The following is a 16,549-nucleotide window of genomic DNA, read 5'->3' on the forward strand; positions in this document are numbered from 1 at the left end:
TATGTATGTTCATATGTGTATTCGTACAGATAGATGAGTACTTAGTCGAATGTACAATTAGCTGCACGCCTTACACTGTACGCTATGAATATAAATATTACGAGTGAGGCTATTTACATACAATCCTATCTCGAGATCCATATCAAGATCCATAGTCCGCGAAACACGTATCCGATAACGAGGAATTCCTAAACATGAAAACACAAATTCTTCAGTTGTGTAACCTCAATAACAACAGCCGGTTATTAAAAATGATTTCTATCACAATTTTTAATTTTTTCTTTGTTTAATCATCAGATCGTGGTATCGATAAAATTCATATAAGAAAAAGCGAGATTGTTATTTCCGGTTATTCGGGATATCCGGATCGGATGCACATCTTTATTGATCGATCTCGAAAAACGAAATATCATTGCTCGAGTATTTTTATTTTTTTTCACGAAGTGTTGTCGAATATATCAAGAATAAGACAAAAATTTGTTCATTTTTATCGAGATCAATGTTGCATACTTTCTGCATAGATAAAAGATATGCTCTCTCGTAGTTTCGTTATCGATCACGATCATTCAACTCATCGTGTTCCGTGTATAACGTATTACACAGAGGTATGGTCAAGTACCGAGTTTACGTATGCGCCTACGTATACAATGTGTATAATCGCGTATAGATAGATGCATGGTATTTATGTAACGTATGCCTGTCATGTGTAGTGGAGAGACCAGTATAGTTTTCTGATACATACATAAGAAAATCGATCGGACAGGAAGACAAATTTAATTCGTTTGTGAAAAAAATCCGCACGCATTCATATCCGAAACGTATTAGTGAAGATCACAGGAAGGACGCATTACAGGAAGAGACAAAGGATAGAATTAAAGAAGTCTCAATATGCGCGTTTTGCTAAACGAGTGAGATGTATGATCCTCGTTGTAAGTATGGAATAGAGAACGATTGTTTCGTCGACGACTAGCACGACCACAAGAACGAAATAAGTAGATTGTCGCGAAACGAAACGCTTTGTAAATACGAGAAGTTCATGCGTTCCCGTTCTTTCGCTTGTTGAGCAGCGCGTCATCAGATTTAAGGTTACACACGGCACTGTATGATATTGACCGAGCCAGCCAGTCTTGTGCAATATGATTTCCTCGCTTTGTTCCACGCGTAGCTTGTTCCTCGTGCGAACAAGATGCGAGCGATCGAATAAAACGATTTCACTTTCAGAACAAAGTGTAGCAAATGGAAGATGTTAAAGTGAAAGATGAACCGATGGATGCATTAAACATAGACAGTCAGGTTATGGTAAAAGTTTTCTATGAAACAGCAGCACCATACAATACAATGCTTCTGCGAGGACTCTAACTTAAAACCTTACTTTAAGGACGAAAACATTGTAAGCGTTGTACTTAAAGAAGAACCTGGTGATAGATTCGATCCCGACTACATGGAGGACATCTGCTCCGGCACATTCGAGAAGGTATTTTTACCTATCGAACAGAACGAAGTTGACTTTTCTAATGAAATGGTAAATGTCCATTATATCTGCAAGCAATCTCTGTACTTTCTCAACTGGAATCGACAAATTCAATGGAAAGCATTGATTCTAGGTAAAATTGGAATTGGATGGTGAGTCTAGCAGTCATCCTAATTGGACAGCTCAAATCGCTAATGCCAATCTCTGTGACAAAGAAGACGGGGCTATACAAAGATGTTTGGCAAATGCAAATTTTACACAGCCACAAGACACGGACAAACACTCTGGATTTTGTACAAACGGACAACAACCTAAGTTTTATAAAATTCAATGTTCTATTTGTAAGAAGTGGTTCTTGAACAACGATTCAATGGTTACACATTTAAGAATGCACTGCAGTGGTAGCCAGTGTGAGGTTTGCCAGCAGAACTTTCAAGATAGTTCGAGTTTGCATGCCCACATGTTGACTCATGTCGGAATGAACCCGTTAGAGTGCAATATTTGTCAAAAACGATTCGCTTACAAATGGTGTTTGCGTAGTCACATGCAGATGCATGTGTTAGAAAAACCGTACGACGCAGAGGCATTGCAGGAGGCGTATATGAAGCGACCAGATCCTATGGACCATTCGATCAACCCAGGGGATAGAATATTTGAATGTGACCTGTGTCATGCAATTTTTAAGGAAAAGCTCAGTCTGAATCGGCACGTGCTCACGCACACTGAAGAAAGGCTGTACAAATGCGATATATGCTTTGTGACCTTCCGTGAAAAGGCGAAATTGCATACCCATATGACGTTACACGGGGGAAGTAAACAGTTTAAATGCACCATGTGCCACAGATCGTTTACGCAGAAAACGGCGCTGAATAATCACATGTTGGCGCACAGCGGTGAGAAACCCCATGCGTGCAATATTTGCGAGAAAACGTACAAACGTAAGTCGGAATTGATACGACATACGATGGTGCACACCGGCGAGAGACCGTACGAATGTAAGGAATGCTTAATGACTTTTCGCGAGAAGGCGAAACTGAACTCTCACATGCTAGTGCATACAGGTGAAAAGCCGCACGAATGTCATATTTGTCATAAGGCCTGCGCGCGAAAATCGGATCTCAACAGCCACATGTTGCTGCACACCGGTGGTCAGTATGACTGCAAAGTATGCGACAAAATATTCACTCGCAGGTCGGATCTGAATCGGCATACTTTGATACACACCGGCGAGAAACCGTTCGCCTGTGAGCTCTGCGAGATGGCTTTCAGAGAGAAGACTAGACTGAATTCTCACATGCTAATACACACCGGTGACAAGAGGCACGCGTGCCACATTTGTCAGAAAACTTTCAAGGAGAAATCCTCGTTGAGGAAACACATGCTAAGCCACACCGGCGACAGACCGTACGAATGTTACGTGTGTCATAAGGCGTTCACCCAAAAAACGACATTGAATAGCCACATATTAGTCCACGCAGGTGAAAGACCGTACGAATGTAGCGCATGCCAGAAAATCTTTAAGGACAAAGCAGCGTTGAAAAAGCATTTATCAGTGCACGTTAACGAGAAAACACACGAATGTCTAATCTGTTTAAAAAAGTTTGCCCACAAAGCTGCATTAAATAGTCATTTATCGACAAATCATACGTCCTAATTAGAGAGATCTAGTCCAATTTATTTGTGCTTTTAGTTTATTTTTATTAAACACCTGTGTACGTCTATAGTTGCATAACGATGATTATGTGTACGTATATCAACTGTTTTATATGCTCACTCGATCCGACAAGTCGCATACTTTCCTGTATATCATTAAGTACAATAAATTAATTTTTAATTAATCAGAAGCTATTCTTTCCAATACTCGTACGTTTAGTGGTTTAATCCGTTCCGATAACCCGTGTGTTATCACGCGATGTTTAATTGTATACATTGTATTTTTTACTCTAAATCGTATAATGAAAATGTAGAAAAAGGATGCGCAAATTGCGATAAAACTATTTCTCTAATTATGTCTGATTATTTGTTGAAATACCTTAATGGATGCGATGCCTTAAGAATTGTGGTCTTCATAATTACTAAATTGCGGATTTTATGCATTTATGACAAAATTGGATAGTAGCAATCCAAAATAGTATGAAGATTTAAAAAATTAAAAGCTATATGTAATGCATAAATATCCGCACTTTAATAATTATTATTACGCATTTTAAATTGTAACAAGTAGTTTTTTAAGAAAGGGCTATAAATGTAATTCTTTATAATTGTAATTATAGTATTGCCATCTGCAGTAGTGCACAATATTGGCGAAAATTACAGACTTCTGGAATATAATTTGCTGAAATTGTATCATTAATAGATATAACGAAACGTATAGAAATTTTTATGCATGTGATTTGTAAAAGCAATATAAGCGCCGAATTGACACGTATCAATGACAATTATATTTCTATAGTGTTATATTTCGTAAATGTTACTTCCATCGGTTGAATGTACGCGCCATATGATTTTATTGCTACCAAACTGTTTTACATAGTTGTTGTAGGAATGAAGTATACGGGATACTCGATTCCTACTAACAAACCTAACTTCATGAACTCTTCTTGAACCTTGGACGAAAAGTCCCATTAGATGAGACGTCTGTATGGATCTCAAGCTTCAGGCTTCAGCTTAGTACATAGCATATTATTGTCACTAGGTGGCGTCATTTCTGTGTATATGCAATTGTGTTTTTCATTACAGCGAGTTCGATGCGCAGACAAGTTTCAAATTTACGATTTTTCCAATAAATCAAATCCAATGGAGAGAAAGTTGTGGATATGGAGCCATCACAGAATTTCGAAATTTCAACCGATCCAAAAACAAAAGGATTCGACTTATCGGCTGGAAAAACTTGGATATACCCGGAAAATTATCCTGTTAGAGATTATCAATTTAATATAGTAAAATCTTCATTGTATTGCAATACTTTAGTTTGTTTACCAACTGGTAAGTCTGGAAAAGTAACAAAATAATTGCCAAAACCAGCCATTAAACATTTTTTTATTGACTTTTAACAGGATTGGGAAAAACATTTATTGGTGCTGTTATAATGTATAATTTTTGGAGATGGTATCCATGTGGAAAAGTTGTATTTTTGGCACCTACTAAACCTTTGGTTGCTCAACAAATTTTTGCTTGTTACGATGTAATGGGCATACCTAAGACAGAGAGTATTGAACTTACAGGTATAGAAATTTAATGATAGAAACTTAGATTTGTGTTCCCTTTTCATGAGTTCAATGTTACAGGAGCAATCCATCAAACACAACGTAAATTAGCATGGTCTAAGCACAGAGTGATATTTGCTACCCCACAAGTTTTTCATAATGATCTAGAAAATAATATTGCACCTGCTGACCTAATAAGATGTGTAGTTATTGATGAAGCTCATAGAGCTTTGAGGAAGCATTCTTATTGTGAGGTATTGTGAATTAAATGAGGGATATAACAGTTCTAACATATATCTTAATTAACGCACAAAAATTTTTTTCTCTACAGTGTATTAGAATATTAAATGAAAAACATAAAAACTACAGGATATTAGCCCTTTCAGCTACACCAGGAAATAAACTAGATAATGTTCATGAGGTAATGTTTATTACTATAAATTATTTCTATACACTGTTTAGACATTTAACACTTTTTTTTTTATAGGTAATACAAAACTTGTGTATAGCTCATGTTGAATTAAGAGATGAAACTTCTTCTGATATTATTCCATACATCAATGAAAGGAAAGTTGAAATAATTATAGTGCCTCTTAATAATGAACTAATTGAATTTAAAGAAAAATACATTTTCATTATGGACCGGCACGTTAAATTTCTAATTCAGAATAATATGATTCGTGGGCAAACTGCCAATATTTCTAAAGGAAGGGTAAATCATGACATTATATACATGCGTATTTCTATATTATTTATAACCATTGTTAGATGGTTGATATGTATTTTTTTTGTGCCCACTAGATATTTTATTTAATGAAAGAATTTCAAAAAATGAGCAAAAAGCCTCCAAGTCATGGAAAAATTCAAAAGACAATAAATATATTGATGACTATGTACCACGCATACGACGTGATGGTCAGGGATGGTCTACGAGCGTTTATAAAATTTTATCAAAGTAAGGAAACGTGCAGAATTTAATTAAAACTTTTCTTTTAAACTTTTTAAGATTATTATCTATCTGTTATTTGTAGATCATTCTGATAAATTTTGGATGAATGAAGAAGTAGAACTTCTAGACTTGATCAAAGATATCGAAATATATTTAGGTGAATTTCCGGATGCAAAGTCTTTAAGCCCAGAATCAGAAGTTCGTAAATATTAATCTCTATAAAATATCTGATGTTGAATATATTATTTATCGTGATATGGAAATAATTTCCAGGTTCCACAAAATCTTATATTTGGTCATACAAAGTTTGAAAAACTGAAAGAATTACTTGAAGATCATTTCAAAAAATATCAAAATGAAGACAAAAATACAAGAGCAATTGTTTTTGTTGAGGTTCGTATTTCGCACTGCTTAGAAAATTCAAATAGAAATTGTAGACGTCTATTTATTTATGTGTTGCATAGTATAGAGATATCGTCAGCGAGATTTATGTGTTACTGTTGCAATGCCGACCACTGATAAGACCTCAAATGTTCGTTGGTCAAGCAGGACTAAAGCAAAAGGAACAAGTAAAAGCTTTAGAGCATTTTCGAGATAATCGTGTCAATGTTCTTGTATCTACATGCATAGGTACGAAACGGATTATAGCACACTACTAAATGAACTTCCTCTTATCATCGTTATTTTCCAATACAGGTGAAGAAGGATTAGATGTTGGAGAAGTCGATTTAATAATATGTTTCGATATATCTCAACAATCGCCTATCCGACTTGTGCAAAGAATGGGAAGAACCGGTCGAAAACGCGATGGTCACATCGTTATTCTCGTAACGAGTGGAAAAGAACACGAGGTAATTAAGCGGCAGAAATTAAAAAATATATAAAACATGCACAGAGTATCCTGAAACATTTTTTCTTCAGCTGAAATAGTTGTGTATAAAACAATCTCTAAAATAATAGTTCACAAAAATTGCAGACATTAAAGAGCACAATCGCTAGAAGAGATTCCTTAAATAATAAGATATTGCACAACAGTAACATTTCCTCGTGTCTTTATCAAGATAATCCGCGTATGATCCCTGACTCGTTAAGTCCGGAATGTTTGATGATGCATATCAGTGTGCAACCAAAGAGCCCTACCATAAAAGGAAAAAGACAAAAGAAAATAGTAGAAAAAAAACCGGCCAAACGTAAAAATGCTCTTAAAAAGTTACCAGCAATAGGTAATTAAATAATTTAACTTATATTCACAGCTACAACAATTTAAATGTACTTAATATAAAAATGGATTTTCAGAACCAAACGCAGAACCGCAATGCAGTGGAATGAAATCGTTGATGGACTTTTTTCAAAACAAAAAACTTGTGGATATTGTAGACGAAGATTTTCAAGTACCAACCAGGGGAAACATTCCAAACGTCAAAGTTTCCAAGACTATAAAACCAAGCAACGTAAAGATATTATCTTGTGACACTGCTGCGGTTGAGTTCCTTACAATGTGTGCTGTCATAAATTCGCAGAAGGATATAAACGCGAAGAACATTGATGACATAAGCGATTTGTATCTACCGAAATTTACTCCTATCGAAAACTTTTTTGAGTTTTCAGTACCTGATAAAAGCATACTCAATTGTCTAGCCACTCTAGAAGAAGTCCCTCGTCAAACAAAGGAAGAAAATGTTGCTTTCAACGAGTACGACTTCGACTATAGAAGCAATCCTTGTAATTACGATAATATAAACAACGATTTCGATGAACCATTGGTCGATGTGATGTATAATGTTGATAACAATGATTTCGTCGATAACATCGTGAGTGAATCAAAATTCGAGGACTTGCTTGACGACAGTAGCAAATCGAACGAAAGTGATGGATTGAGTATTGCAGAGGAAGATAAAGAGAATCAAAATAACATAGGCCCCATTAAAAGGTTCGCGGATCTTCCTCAACAAATAGATACCGATGTAAAGGCAGGAATGGATAATAGATCTGTCTCGTGTAACTTGGAACCAGGTTCATTCGAGGACATGCTAAACGAGACATCCGATGAGTCAGAGTATGCTTCTATGAACGCTCAGATCGTAGAAACTGTCGCAGAGACATCCTCTAAATACTATGCCACCTGCAACGAAGCAACTAAAGACGTTACGACGTCCATTAAGACATTAAGATTAGAAAACGTTGAATTTGATTCTTTCACACCATCTAACCGGAGTAAGTGTGCAATTACAAACAGTGCCACTTCGGACGTATTCCTAGATACGAAGCCTAAGAGCCTCCTTAGCGTAACTCAAGCGAATAGCGAGATAGATCAACACAATTCCAATTCAGACGCCCGAATAACATTTGTGGAGTCTGAAGAAGACATGTTTGACGATGATTTCGCTGGGGATTTAATTAATACAAGTGACGATTTTGATGAGCCAGAAATGAAATGTTCCATGGCACAAAATGAACCGGAAATGAAATGTTCCATTGCACAAAATGAAACGGAAGTGAAACGTTCCATTGCACAAAATGAACCGAAAGTGAAATGTTCCATTACACAAAATGAACCGGAAATGAAATATTCCATTGCACAAAATGAACTGGAAATTAAATATTCCATTGCACAAAATGAACCGGAAATGAAATGTTCCATTGTACGAAATGAACCGAAAATTATATCGCCTGTCCTAAAAGATTCGAATATTCCTATTGATAGGGAGAAGAAATCGATCGACTCCGGATTTAAAATAGATGATTTCGAATGGGACGACGATTTTGGAGTTTGCAACTCAAGCCACAATAATACCTCGTTTTCTTGGTTTAAAAAAGAGGAAAACGAGTCCAAAGGAGGCACAAGTAATTTCACGGCCTCGGATTCAGATGATGTCTGGATCTCGGTTGACAAATCGGCCAAGAAATCTACTTCTGTAACGAGTATCGCGAGAAAGTTATCAAGTGTGAAAAAGAACTTAGATTCGAAGCAAAGTTTCAAGCCAAAGCAAAGCTTAAGCTTAAAGCCCAATTGCTCTGTAAATTTTAACAATTTAGCTAAAAAGAAAGTCGATATTCAGAGTAGCACCTTCTTCGAGGAAAACGAGAAAAGTTTAAATCGTAATTGCCCTCGAAATTTTAATAGTCCTGCTAAGAATAGAGTTAATTATCAAAGTAGCTCCTTTTTCGAGAAAAAGGACAGAAGCTTAAGTCACAATTGCTCTCGGAATTTCAAGAATCTATCTGAGAACAGAGTTGACATTCAAAGTAGCTCGTCTAAAGAAGAGGATGAAATCTTAAACCTTAATTGTTCTCAGAATTCTAGCAATCTAACTACGAATAGAGTTGATGTACAGAGTAGCACCTTCTTCGAGGAAAAGGCCGAAAACGGCCAGTTCGATGTCAGTTACTTCTTCAACGATTTACAAGAAAATGTTAGAAGTAAGAGGGTCAACAATGCCAAGACGAAACGTTTTGAGGCATTTTCTACTTTAAGGAACAAACGGAGAAATAAGCAGAAAAGGGTAAGAAATCAATTCATCGACGACGAGGCACAGGTTTCTCCGAACGACGAGGTAACTAGCGACGAAAGTTCCGGAACTGATCAAGAGCTCGAGGATTTTGTCAGTTACACACAGGATGTCCACGACACGTCTGACATGAAAGCGCACTACTTGCAGACAATTAGGAGTCCTGTAAAGAGACACGACGGGTTCATTTTCAAAGAACCGCGAGCCGTTGATCCTGACATTGAAATATATTCGCAACCTGTGTCGCAGGCTTATGATACCTACATGAATGTAAGCTAAACGATAATTTGTACTTTATTTATCCAAACTCTATTAACCCATTACTTTCAAGTGATTGCTCTAAATTGTATAGGTATGAAGTATAAATGTCTGTTGCAGGATTCCTTCTGTGTAGGAGAAGATGAAGAGCCATCCGTCAGAGCTGAGGAATTGTGCGAGTTGGAAAAAGCAGAGCAAAAATTGAGAAGGAAAAAAAGAAAACGTGCAAGACGCGTTGAATACGATGATAACACGAACAAAAGAAGAAAAACAAATAAAAGGAGAAATATAATACATCACTCTAGCAGTAGCGAAGACGAGACTGCACTATTGCGCGAACAGATTCAAGAAGAATCATTTCTATTAGCGCAAAAGAGTAGTCTTTAATGTATTATACGATATAATAAATTTAAGATCGTTATATAATATACAGCGTGTATCGATAATTTTATACTACGAATTTAGTTATAGTAAATGTGTAAATTTAAATAAATCATGAAATATTTTGTTATAAGACGATCTTTCTTCTGCTGAGAAACCTTCTAAACTGTACCAAAACAAATCGTATGTTTGAGATAGAACCATAAGTTTTGAAAATGACACAAGTTCATTGCAATGTTTCCCATGAAACAGGTCCCTGTCTCGAAGTCTATTTATGTTTCTCTAGGAAATCATTAGCAAATCACTTTGTACCTTTGGGTAGATGACTCGGTCAACAAAGAACTCATTTTCATGGTATTAACATGTAGTTCTAAACTACCATGGCTTACTATCCTTGGCAAAAGTATATAAAACACGATTGAGACAAAATTTCTTTAAGTTTTTAAATAACCTTTGAAAACAACAAACATATCGAGGAAAAATCTATCGTGATTTGTTGATCTTTTTATTGATTGGGTCATACCCATGGAATTAGAACAGGAAAAGGATTCGCTCGCAGAGAGATTTATAAATTTTCATATTAGGGCCCAGCCATCTGAAGCACTCGCGTAAACAAATTAAGTCTCGTAGTTCCAATCGAACAACTCGGTGGCTGATAACATAGGGTATTCTGCTAAAACTAGGTACGAAGTACAAAGGACATCTCATTTTAGCATCTTCGTCACCGCAAAGAGAGTCCCATTGGATTGTCAATTGTCAGTGTTGCAACTAGCGTACTTCCGTTCACCAAGAAATCGTTCTCTATGGAGCGCGATTCGATGTTTATGTTTCATAAGTTTTGGTCACGATGTTCGTGGAGAACACATTCGCCTCCCGTATTTTTACATGAGCGACATTACTAATTTTACGAAATTAGTATTTTTAGTGTTTTAGCTACCAGAAGTTTTATTTTCAAAAATATTCTTTTAACTAATAAACCTACATGGTTAAGGAACAAGTGACCAAGCTTACTCGCAGTTTTATAATTCTGGAGAACCTGTATACAGTGACGGTTTTAGTTTTGACCGCTGTAGAATTATATACGACGCTGCAGCGCGAAAAGCAGGAAATAATGAAACCGACGCAGAACGAAACATCCGATAGTACTAATGCGACATGATTTTTCCTTGTTCAATTGCCACGTTAAAAATAATTCTCTTCTGTTAAGTGCCATTGTTTGTATTCTAATGTTCCGATAAAAGACTTTCAATAGCTAGAAATTGTTTTTTTTTTAATCCCCTACAGCGTTCGCGTAAATTACGCAAAGTGTGTTTTTCCAACAGCATCATTGGTCGCATCGAAACAGGAATCTGTTAACGGCGTTCCATTCGGGTCCATGAATCATCCTCGACATTTCTTTCCCGTTGATTCGTCCTGCCGTACAGAGCCGATGTCCCCTCTTGCCTTGCATCGGTTCTTCTCTTCTGTTCCGTGCGCGAATTAGAGGACGGACGAACCAGCCGACGAACGGACAGACAGACGGATAAAAGCCGACCGACCGGTTCCCCGTTTTGTGAACTCCGCTGGATGAGATCGAAAACATCATTGCCATTCTGTTTCGACGCGTTGTCGAATCGTTTGCAAGAGCGCGCACGCTCTGCGGACAATTATCAGCTGTAATTATCTGGCGGAATACGAATCTCTGCGACCATGAACTACGCCAGTATATTGGGTAAGAGGTCATTTCCTCTTGATCTTGCTCCGTACGATTTTAGTGACCGTTTTCTTACAATTTATCACAAAGGAGTTTGTTGTAGCTAGAATACCAGGGACTCCCTACGACCGTGAACCATCCGCGGGACTGAATTACCTTGAAGCAACCTTGACAAACACGTATATTGGTTTCAGGATTGGTGGTGTTACTCGCCACGCTAGCGTCGGGGTTACGCAGAGTCGACACGACGGGAAAACCCACAATTTTTAACGCAAGTGCTGGCAATGTCAAATATGGGAACGAGGATCGCGACGAGGGCTCTGAAGACGACTTCGTGCCCTATCAGGGAGAGCGGTTCTCCGCTTTCGACTGGACGCTATTCGCGGTAATTATTCCGAAAAAATTCTAAACGTTCCTTTCCTATCGTTTTATTTGTCGCCAGGCCGCGAACAGGAAGCAATCAGGAAACCTGCTTCTCTCGCCGATCTCGTTGAAGATCGCGTTGGCGTTGCTGTATGAGGGCGCGCAGGAACAGTCGGCACTCGAGATCGCCTATGCTATGCGATTGCCTGCCACCCTAACTGCTACCAGAGATAGATTCACCAGCATCTTGCGATCGCTTCGAGTAAGAAATTGGAAATCGTTTTTTGTAAATGCTTCGTCCGCTTTCAGACTAATTTGCAACCGATTCGTAGGCCAGCTCGCCGGAATACAAGCTTAACCTTGGGACCAGAATTTATACTGATTCCATCATATCGATCCGACAACGGTACCAGGCTATCGTCGAAACTTTTTATGGCACCGATGTGATCACCGCTAATTTCTCGGACGCGCAACCGGTCGTTGAAAATATTAATCGCTGGGTCGATAACATTACCAATGGCAATATAGAGAAATTGATAGATAACGGTAAGAGAGCTACAGGATGATCAACAGAATTTAGACCGGACTCGTTGAACGCATCTTTATTTTTTTCCAGAGGAGTCAATCAAAAACTCGTTGTTCGTGATCACGAATGCGATCTTTTTCAAAGGAACATGGTCGCGCAACTATTTCTCGTCGAAGGACACCCGAAACGGGCCATTTTACTTGGGCTTCAACAGAACTGCTCAAGTCCCACTTATGCACAGCGTTGGACGTTTCTATTACATCGACTCGCGGGAGCTCGAAGCAAAAATACTTCGCATGCCCTACGAAGTACGCGAAACGCTAACTCGTTTCGATTTTGCGAACTATGTATTACGGTTTGTCTTATTTCATCAAATTTTAGGGGCACAAGTTTGCTATGTACTTGCTGTTGCCGCGAAACAAGGACGGAATCGACAGACTAGCCAGCAAAGTTAACCAGTTCCTATTGACTAGACAGATGTGGCATATGCAAGATTTACCGGTGGACCTCATCCTTCCAAAATTCAAATTCGAGTACACTAGTCATTTGGAGAACATCCTCCGCGAGGTACGTGAGGTTTTCTTCGAGTCTTGAAACAGCTATGCCGCCATTGCTCTCTTTTGCATCAGCTAAACGAAAACGCTCTATTGCTTTTTTATTGAACAATCAAAAAAGATTCAAATTCTGTTAAGAACTCGCAAAGTTTCGATCAGTTTATGCGTCGTTCTGATGGATGGCTGACCGCCATCTTGTCGGCAGTGCTGTTTTCTGCGACTTTTTTTTAAAGCACGCGAAAAAATTAAAAATTTTCCAGCAAATCGATTTTATCTACTACAAATTATTGAAATTTGTTAATCTCTTCTAACATAATTTTTCCCGATTAGATTGGCATTCGTGATATTTTCGACGATACGGCTACATTAACTGGAATAGCGTTAACAAAACGTAACTCGAGGCGCTTGAAAGTCACGAATATTTATCAAAAAGCCGGAATCGAGGTGAACGAAAATGGAACTACGGCTTATGCGGCCACAGGTAAGTTTTTTAATTCAGCATCTTACTCTATCCTTCAGCTAATGAAAAATTTATCGATTGCAGAAGTCGAGCTCGGGAACAAGATTGAAGATGAATCGTTCCACGCGACTCATCCGTTCTTGTTCTACATTGAAGATGAGTCAACGGGAACGATCCTCTACATAGGCAAAGTAGTAGACCCTTTAAATACTTCGGCAAAACAAGGTACCGATTCGCAGCAAGACTTCTCGTCGAAAGTCGGATCAGAAATATCAGAAGCAGGTTAATCTTTTTCGACGCATGGTGCAATCGATTTTAATTCGATAGTTTGCTTTGTTGATTCCGCAATTTAATTTCGCTTTAGAATTAAGTTAGTTTTCAATGAGTAATTAGTAAAAACTTGTAGTCTTGCATGTATGCTTTCTTCAAGTAAAGAGATTGTTGATTTTATTGCCATCGTAATAATTCTTTCCTTAGTTGGTGTTGGGATTAGATAAATATGAACGCTTTCCAACAGATATTAACATGTACGAATTTGTAGAAGCCTTGCAAGCGGGCTTAAATGCCAATGATCGAGGCAATCTCTTCAATACGTACTTCACACAGGTAAGAGACTACAATTTTTCACACAATTAAACAGAAATTATAATGCAATTAGGAGTTTCAACGTGACGAATTAGACACTACAATCTTCGGGACCAATTAAATATAAATTACAGGCCTTGAACGAACAACACCATGGAAATTTAATATCATCACCAGTCAGTATCAAATCAGCTCTGACGATGCTAACAGAAGCATCTGGCGGAGAAACAAAAGCGGAGATTGTGTCGGCATTGAGATTACCGGACAACGAATCTCGTATAAGACAGAGCACGCTAGAGACTTTGATATCCTTGAAGGTGTACTATCATGAAACCAAAGTGTCCTTTTGAAAATCTGTGTTAAGTAGATTCTATTCTGAATGATCTTCCCTGCTTTCAGAGGAACGTGAACGGCACAGAAATGGATGTGTCGACTTGCTTCTGGGTGAATAACCATCTGCACCTATTGCAAAGCTACAAAAACACTTTGCAGACCTACTATCTAGCAGATGTGCAAAGCGTAGACTTCGAGGATGGGAAGACCGTTCGAATAATTAACGATTGGGTTCGACAAGCAACGCACGGACACATTTCGTCAGCTGCGATTAGCAATGTTCCATCTAATACGAATCTATTGTTGACCTCGGTGCTCTACTTCAAAGGAGCTTGGATGAAGGCATTCGATAGGAAGAAAACGAAACTCGAATGCTTCTATGTTCCCAGTGGCGAGTGCAAAACCACTTATTTCATGAACCATGAATCGACGTACAGATACGCTTATATATCCTCCATAGAAGCGGAGATTATTGAAATTCCTTATTCGGTAGGATCACAAGTGATTATCAGAAATGATCGTCGCAATCCTTGCTACAACATTATCGTTATTTTTAGAATGGCCAAACGTCGATGTTGACGATCATGCCCAACAAGAGGGAGAAGGATCCGTATCTGCAAATACTGTCCAGAGATTTGTCTACTGTTCCCGTGTCTGCAATACTAGCCAATTTAAAGGAGAGGAGTATCAACATCCACCTGCCGAAATTTAGTATTGAGAATACACTTAATTTAATGCCTACAATACAAAGTGTAAGTATTTGATAAAAATTACTGGTTTATATGACTTCTCTATACAATATAACATGTATGTTATTGTCTTTCAGTTGGGCATCGAACGCATATTCACACCAAGCGCCAACTTAACAAGAATCGCAACCGATGGTTCCCTACGAGTAACAAGTATATTGCAAAATGTTCGAATAGATGTGGATGAAGAAGGAACATTGGCTGCTGCTGATACAGGTACCTTATAAAAAATTTCTTTCATATATATTATGCATTTAGTTATAATTTGACTAATATATCGAATGAATAATTTATTATATTTATTAATTAAAAATTTACAGAAGTTGCATTCGAACTTCTTGCATCATGGACTAATGACATCAGATTGGACAGACCATTCTTATTTTTGATTGTGGACTCTACAACAAAAATAACATTGTTCTCTGGTCGTTTCATAGAACCTCACGATTAATACTCTAAGAGTGTTTGACGCAATAATACAGATATACATATCCTTTCTTACTCCTATTTCGATCTTACAGTAAAGTGCAATAAGAACTGTCCGCTTGGTAATAGAGCCGCAAATAAAATCATTGTATATTCAACAGATTTTTCTTTATTTGTATAAGATTAACAATATAACATACCTATTTTACTAGCAAATCATTCAGTTTATTTATTGTTCATACTTGTGTTTTATATCTTTCCATAATTTCTGAAATAAAAACAACACCCATGTGAGATTATAAATATTTCTGTTCTATTAGAAACATAGTCTCCCTATTATGCAATAGTTTACAGCTGCAATATTTTTCTGACTAAAAATATGAATATTAATGAGATACAATAAACGGGGCACATCGTGCACACAAATTAGAAATTTTCATTATATTAGATTTAACAATTGATCGAAATAATTGATAAATTTCAACTACTGGCAACATGTAATGAGCAGTAAGACATTATTTGAATTGATGTTGGTTTTATAAAATGCCAATGAAATAAGACTAAAAACATCTATCTGAAAGTATGAATTTATAAATAACTATTTATACATACCCCTTTGTTAATATTGTCGAAATAAGAATCAGCTAGTAAATTTACTGTTCGTTCAAATATGAAAGCGCTTGCCATGACGGTCAAGGCGAAGGTAGAAGACCTTTTAAACAGGATGTTATATACAGCACTTGATATTCCAGCCATTCTGCGATTTTAATTAATTTTTGTAGGAGATGTGAATCCTGGAACGTTGGTTAACTGTAACTATAACCCTTCTATTCGAATATGTAAGATCAGTAATGATCGAGTGAAATCGAATGTTGATGGCGATATCTCGATACCATAGATTATACACGTCTAAGTCTAATCATTGCTGCATGATAACTTAGCCGTTTCACAGCGCCATTAGTATTGTATTCTACAACTGAAACCAAAAGAGAAAATTTTATTTGAAATTGTATTTAGAACACATGATATAATTACATTTTAAAAGAGTAAACCTGGACTCATTAAAAGATTAAACCTGATTTTGCT

The 16,549-nt window shown here is 37.3% G+C and overlaps 4 protein-coding genes across 8 annotated transcripts; 3 read left to right on the forward strand and 1 right to left on the reverse strand.

The window, feature by feature from the left end:
- Positions 1–791: 791 nt before the first annotated feature.
- On the forward strand, positions 792–3,480 carry LOC144476604 (uncharacterized). Of its 2 annotated transcripts, XM_078193722.1 has the most exons (4): positions 792–929; positions 1,222–1,299; positions 1,379–1,522; positions 1,605–3,480. In XM_078193722.1, the coding sequence occupies exons 2-4, from the start codon at positions 1,237–1,239 to the stop codon at positions 3,123–3,125; spliced, it is 1,728 nt and encodes a 575-aa protein (XP_078049848.1). In that variant the 5' UTR covers positions 792–929; positions 1,222–1,236; the 3' UTR covers positions 3,126–3,480. The 2 variants fall into 2 exon arrangements, with proteins under 2 accessions (XP_078049848.1, XP_078049847.1); XM_078193721.1 differs by lacking the exons at positions 792–929; positions 1,222–1,299 and having other exon boundaries at positions 1,313–1,522.
- Positions 3,481–3,590: 110 nt separating this feature from the next.
- Positions 3,591–9,887, forward strand: Fancm (FA complementation group M). The gene is made up of 14 exons (XM_078193715.1): positions 3,591–4,141; positions 4,211–4,456; positions 4,528–4,695; positions 4,759–4,931; positions 5,009–5,098; positions 5,165–5,389; positions 5,479–5,632; positions 5,709–5,824; positions 5,900–6,019; positions 6,091–6,256; positions 6,323–6,477; positions 6,603–6,849; positions 6,923–9,405; positions 9,514–9,887. The coding sequence occupies exons 2-14, from the start codon at positions 4,288–4,290 to the stop codon at positions 9,778–9,780; spliced, it is 4,533 nt and encodes a 1,510-aa protein (XP_078049841.1). The 5' UTR covers positions 3,591–4,141; positions 4,211–4,287; the 3' UTR covers positions 9,781–9,887.
- Positions 9,888–11,193: 1,306 nt separating this feature from the next.
- Positions 11,194–15,621, forward strand: LOC144476110 (uncharacterized). 2 transcript variants are annotated; one of them, XM_078192708.1, is made up of 14 exons: positions 11,194–11,485; positions 11,662–11,852; positions 11,910–12,092; positions 12,163–12,376; positions 12,447–12,664; positions 12,738–12,923; positions 13,241–13,391; positions 13,455–13,652; positions 13,888–13,976; positions 14,090–14,272; positions 14,355–14,777; positions 14,846–15,040; positions 15,115–15,253; positions 15,358–15,621. In XM_078192708.1, exons 1-14 carry the CDS (start codon positions 11,464–11,466, stop codon positions 15,486–15,488), a joined length of 2,523 nt encoding a protein of 840 aa, XP_078048834.1. In that variant the 5' UTR covers positions 11,194–11,463; the 3' UTR covers positions 15,489–15,621. The 2 variants fall into 2 exon arrangements, with proteins under 2 accessions (XP_078048834.1, XP_078048836.1); XM_078192710.1 differs by having other exon boundaries at positions 11,195–11,485; positions 13,912–13,976.
- On the reverse strand, positions 15,315–16,372 carry Ox (ubiquinol-cytochrome C reductase complex subunit oxen). Of its 3 annotated transcripts, none has more exons than XM_078192712.1 (3): positions 16,076–16,372; positions 15,664–15,731; positions 15,315–15,435 (listed from the first exon to the last, which is right to left on the reverse strand). In XM_078192712.1, exons 1-2 carry the CDS (start codon positions 16,217–16,219, stop codon positions 15,693–15,695), a joined length of 183 nt encoding a protein of 60 aa, XP_078048838.1. In that variant the 5' UTR covers positions 16,220–16,372; the 3' UTR covers positions 15,315–15,435; positions 15,664–15,692. The 3 variants fall into 3 exon arrangements, with proteins under 3 accessions (XP_078048838.1, XP_078048839.1, XP_078048837.1); XM_078192713.1 differs by having other exon boundaries at positions 15,315–15,581; XM_078192711.1 differs by lacking the exon at positions 15,315–15,435 and having other exon boundaries at positions 15,610–15,731.
- Positions 16,373–16,549: the final 177 nt, after the last annotated feature.

The sequence above is a fragment of the Augochlora pura genome, chromosome 10 (assembly GCF_028453695.1).
Source record: "Augochlora pura isolate Apur16 chromosome 10, APUR_v2.2.1, whole genome shotgun sequence".
NCBI lineage: Eukaryota > Metazoa > Arthropoda > Insecta > Hymenoptera > Halictidae > Augochlora > Augochlora pura.

What these genes read in the sequence shown, in the direction of transcription:
- LOC144476604 (XM_078193721.1), top strand. Translation starts at nt 1,313, where the DNA reads ATGAAACAGCAGCACCATACAATACAATGCTTCTGCGAGGACTCTAAC. An exon ending in TTGACTTTTCTAATGAAATG is followed by an intron (nt 1,523 to 1,604) that starts GTAAATGTCCAT and finishes CATTGATTCTAG; the next exon opens with GTAAAATTGGAATTGGATGG.
- Fancm (XM_078193715.1), top strand. Translation starts at nt 4,288, where the DNA reads ATGGAGCCATCACAGAATTTCGAAATTTCAACCGATCCAAAAACAAAA. An exon ending in TCTTGTATCTACATGCATAG is followed by an intron (nt 6,257 to 6,322) that starts GTACGAAACGGA and finishes TTTCCAATACAG; the next exon opens with GTGAAGAAGGATTAGATGTT. An exon ending in CGAGTGGAAAAGAACACGAG is followed by an intron (nt 6,478 to 6,602) that starts GTAATTAAGCGG and finishes CAAAAATTGCAG; the next exon opens with ACATTAAAGAGCACAATCGC.
- LOC144476110 (XM_078192708.1), top strand. Translation starts at nt 11,464, where the DNA reads ATGAACTACGCCAGTATATTGG. An exon ending in TACGGCTTATGCGGCCACAG is followed by an intron (nt 13,392 to 13,454) that starts GTAAGTTTTTTA and finishes TATCGATTGCAG; the next exon opens with AAGTCGAGCTCGGGAACAAG. An exon ending in TTATTGAAATTCCTTATTCG is followed by an intron (nt 14,778 to 14,845) that starts GTAGGATCACAA and finishes CGTTATTTTTAG; the next exon opens with AATGGCCAAACGTCGATGTT.
- Ox (XM_078192712.1), bottom strand. Translation starts at nt 16,219, where the DNA reads ATGGCTGGAATATCAAGTGCTGTATATAACATCCTGTTTAAAAGGTCT. An exon ending in TCGACAATATTAACAAAGGG is followed by an intron (nt 15,732 to 16,075) that starts GTATGTATAAAT and finishes TTTTTATTTCAG; the next exon opens with AAATTATGGAAAGATATAAA.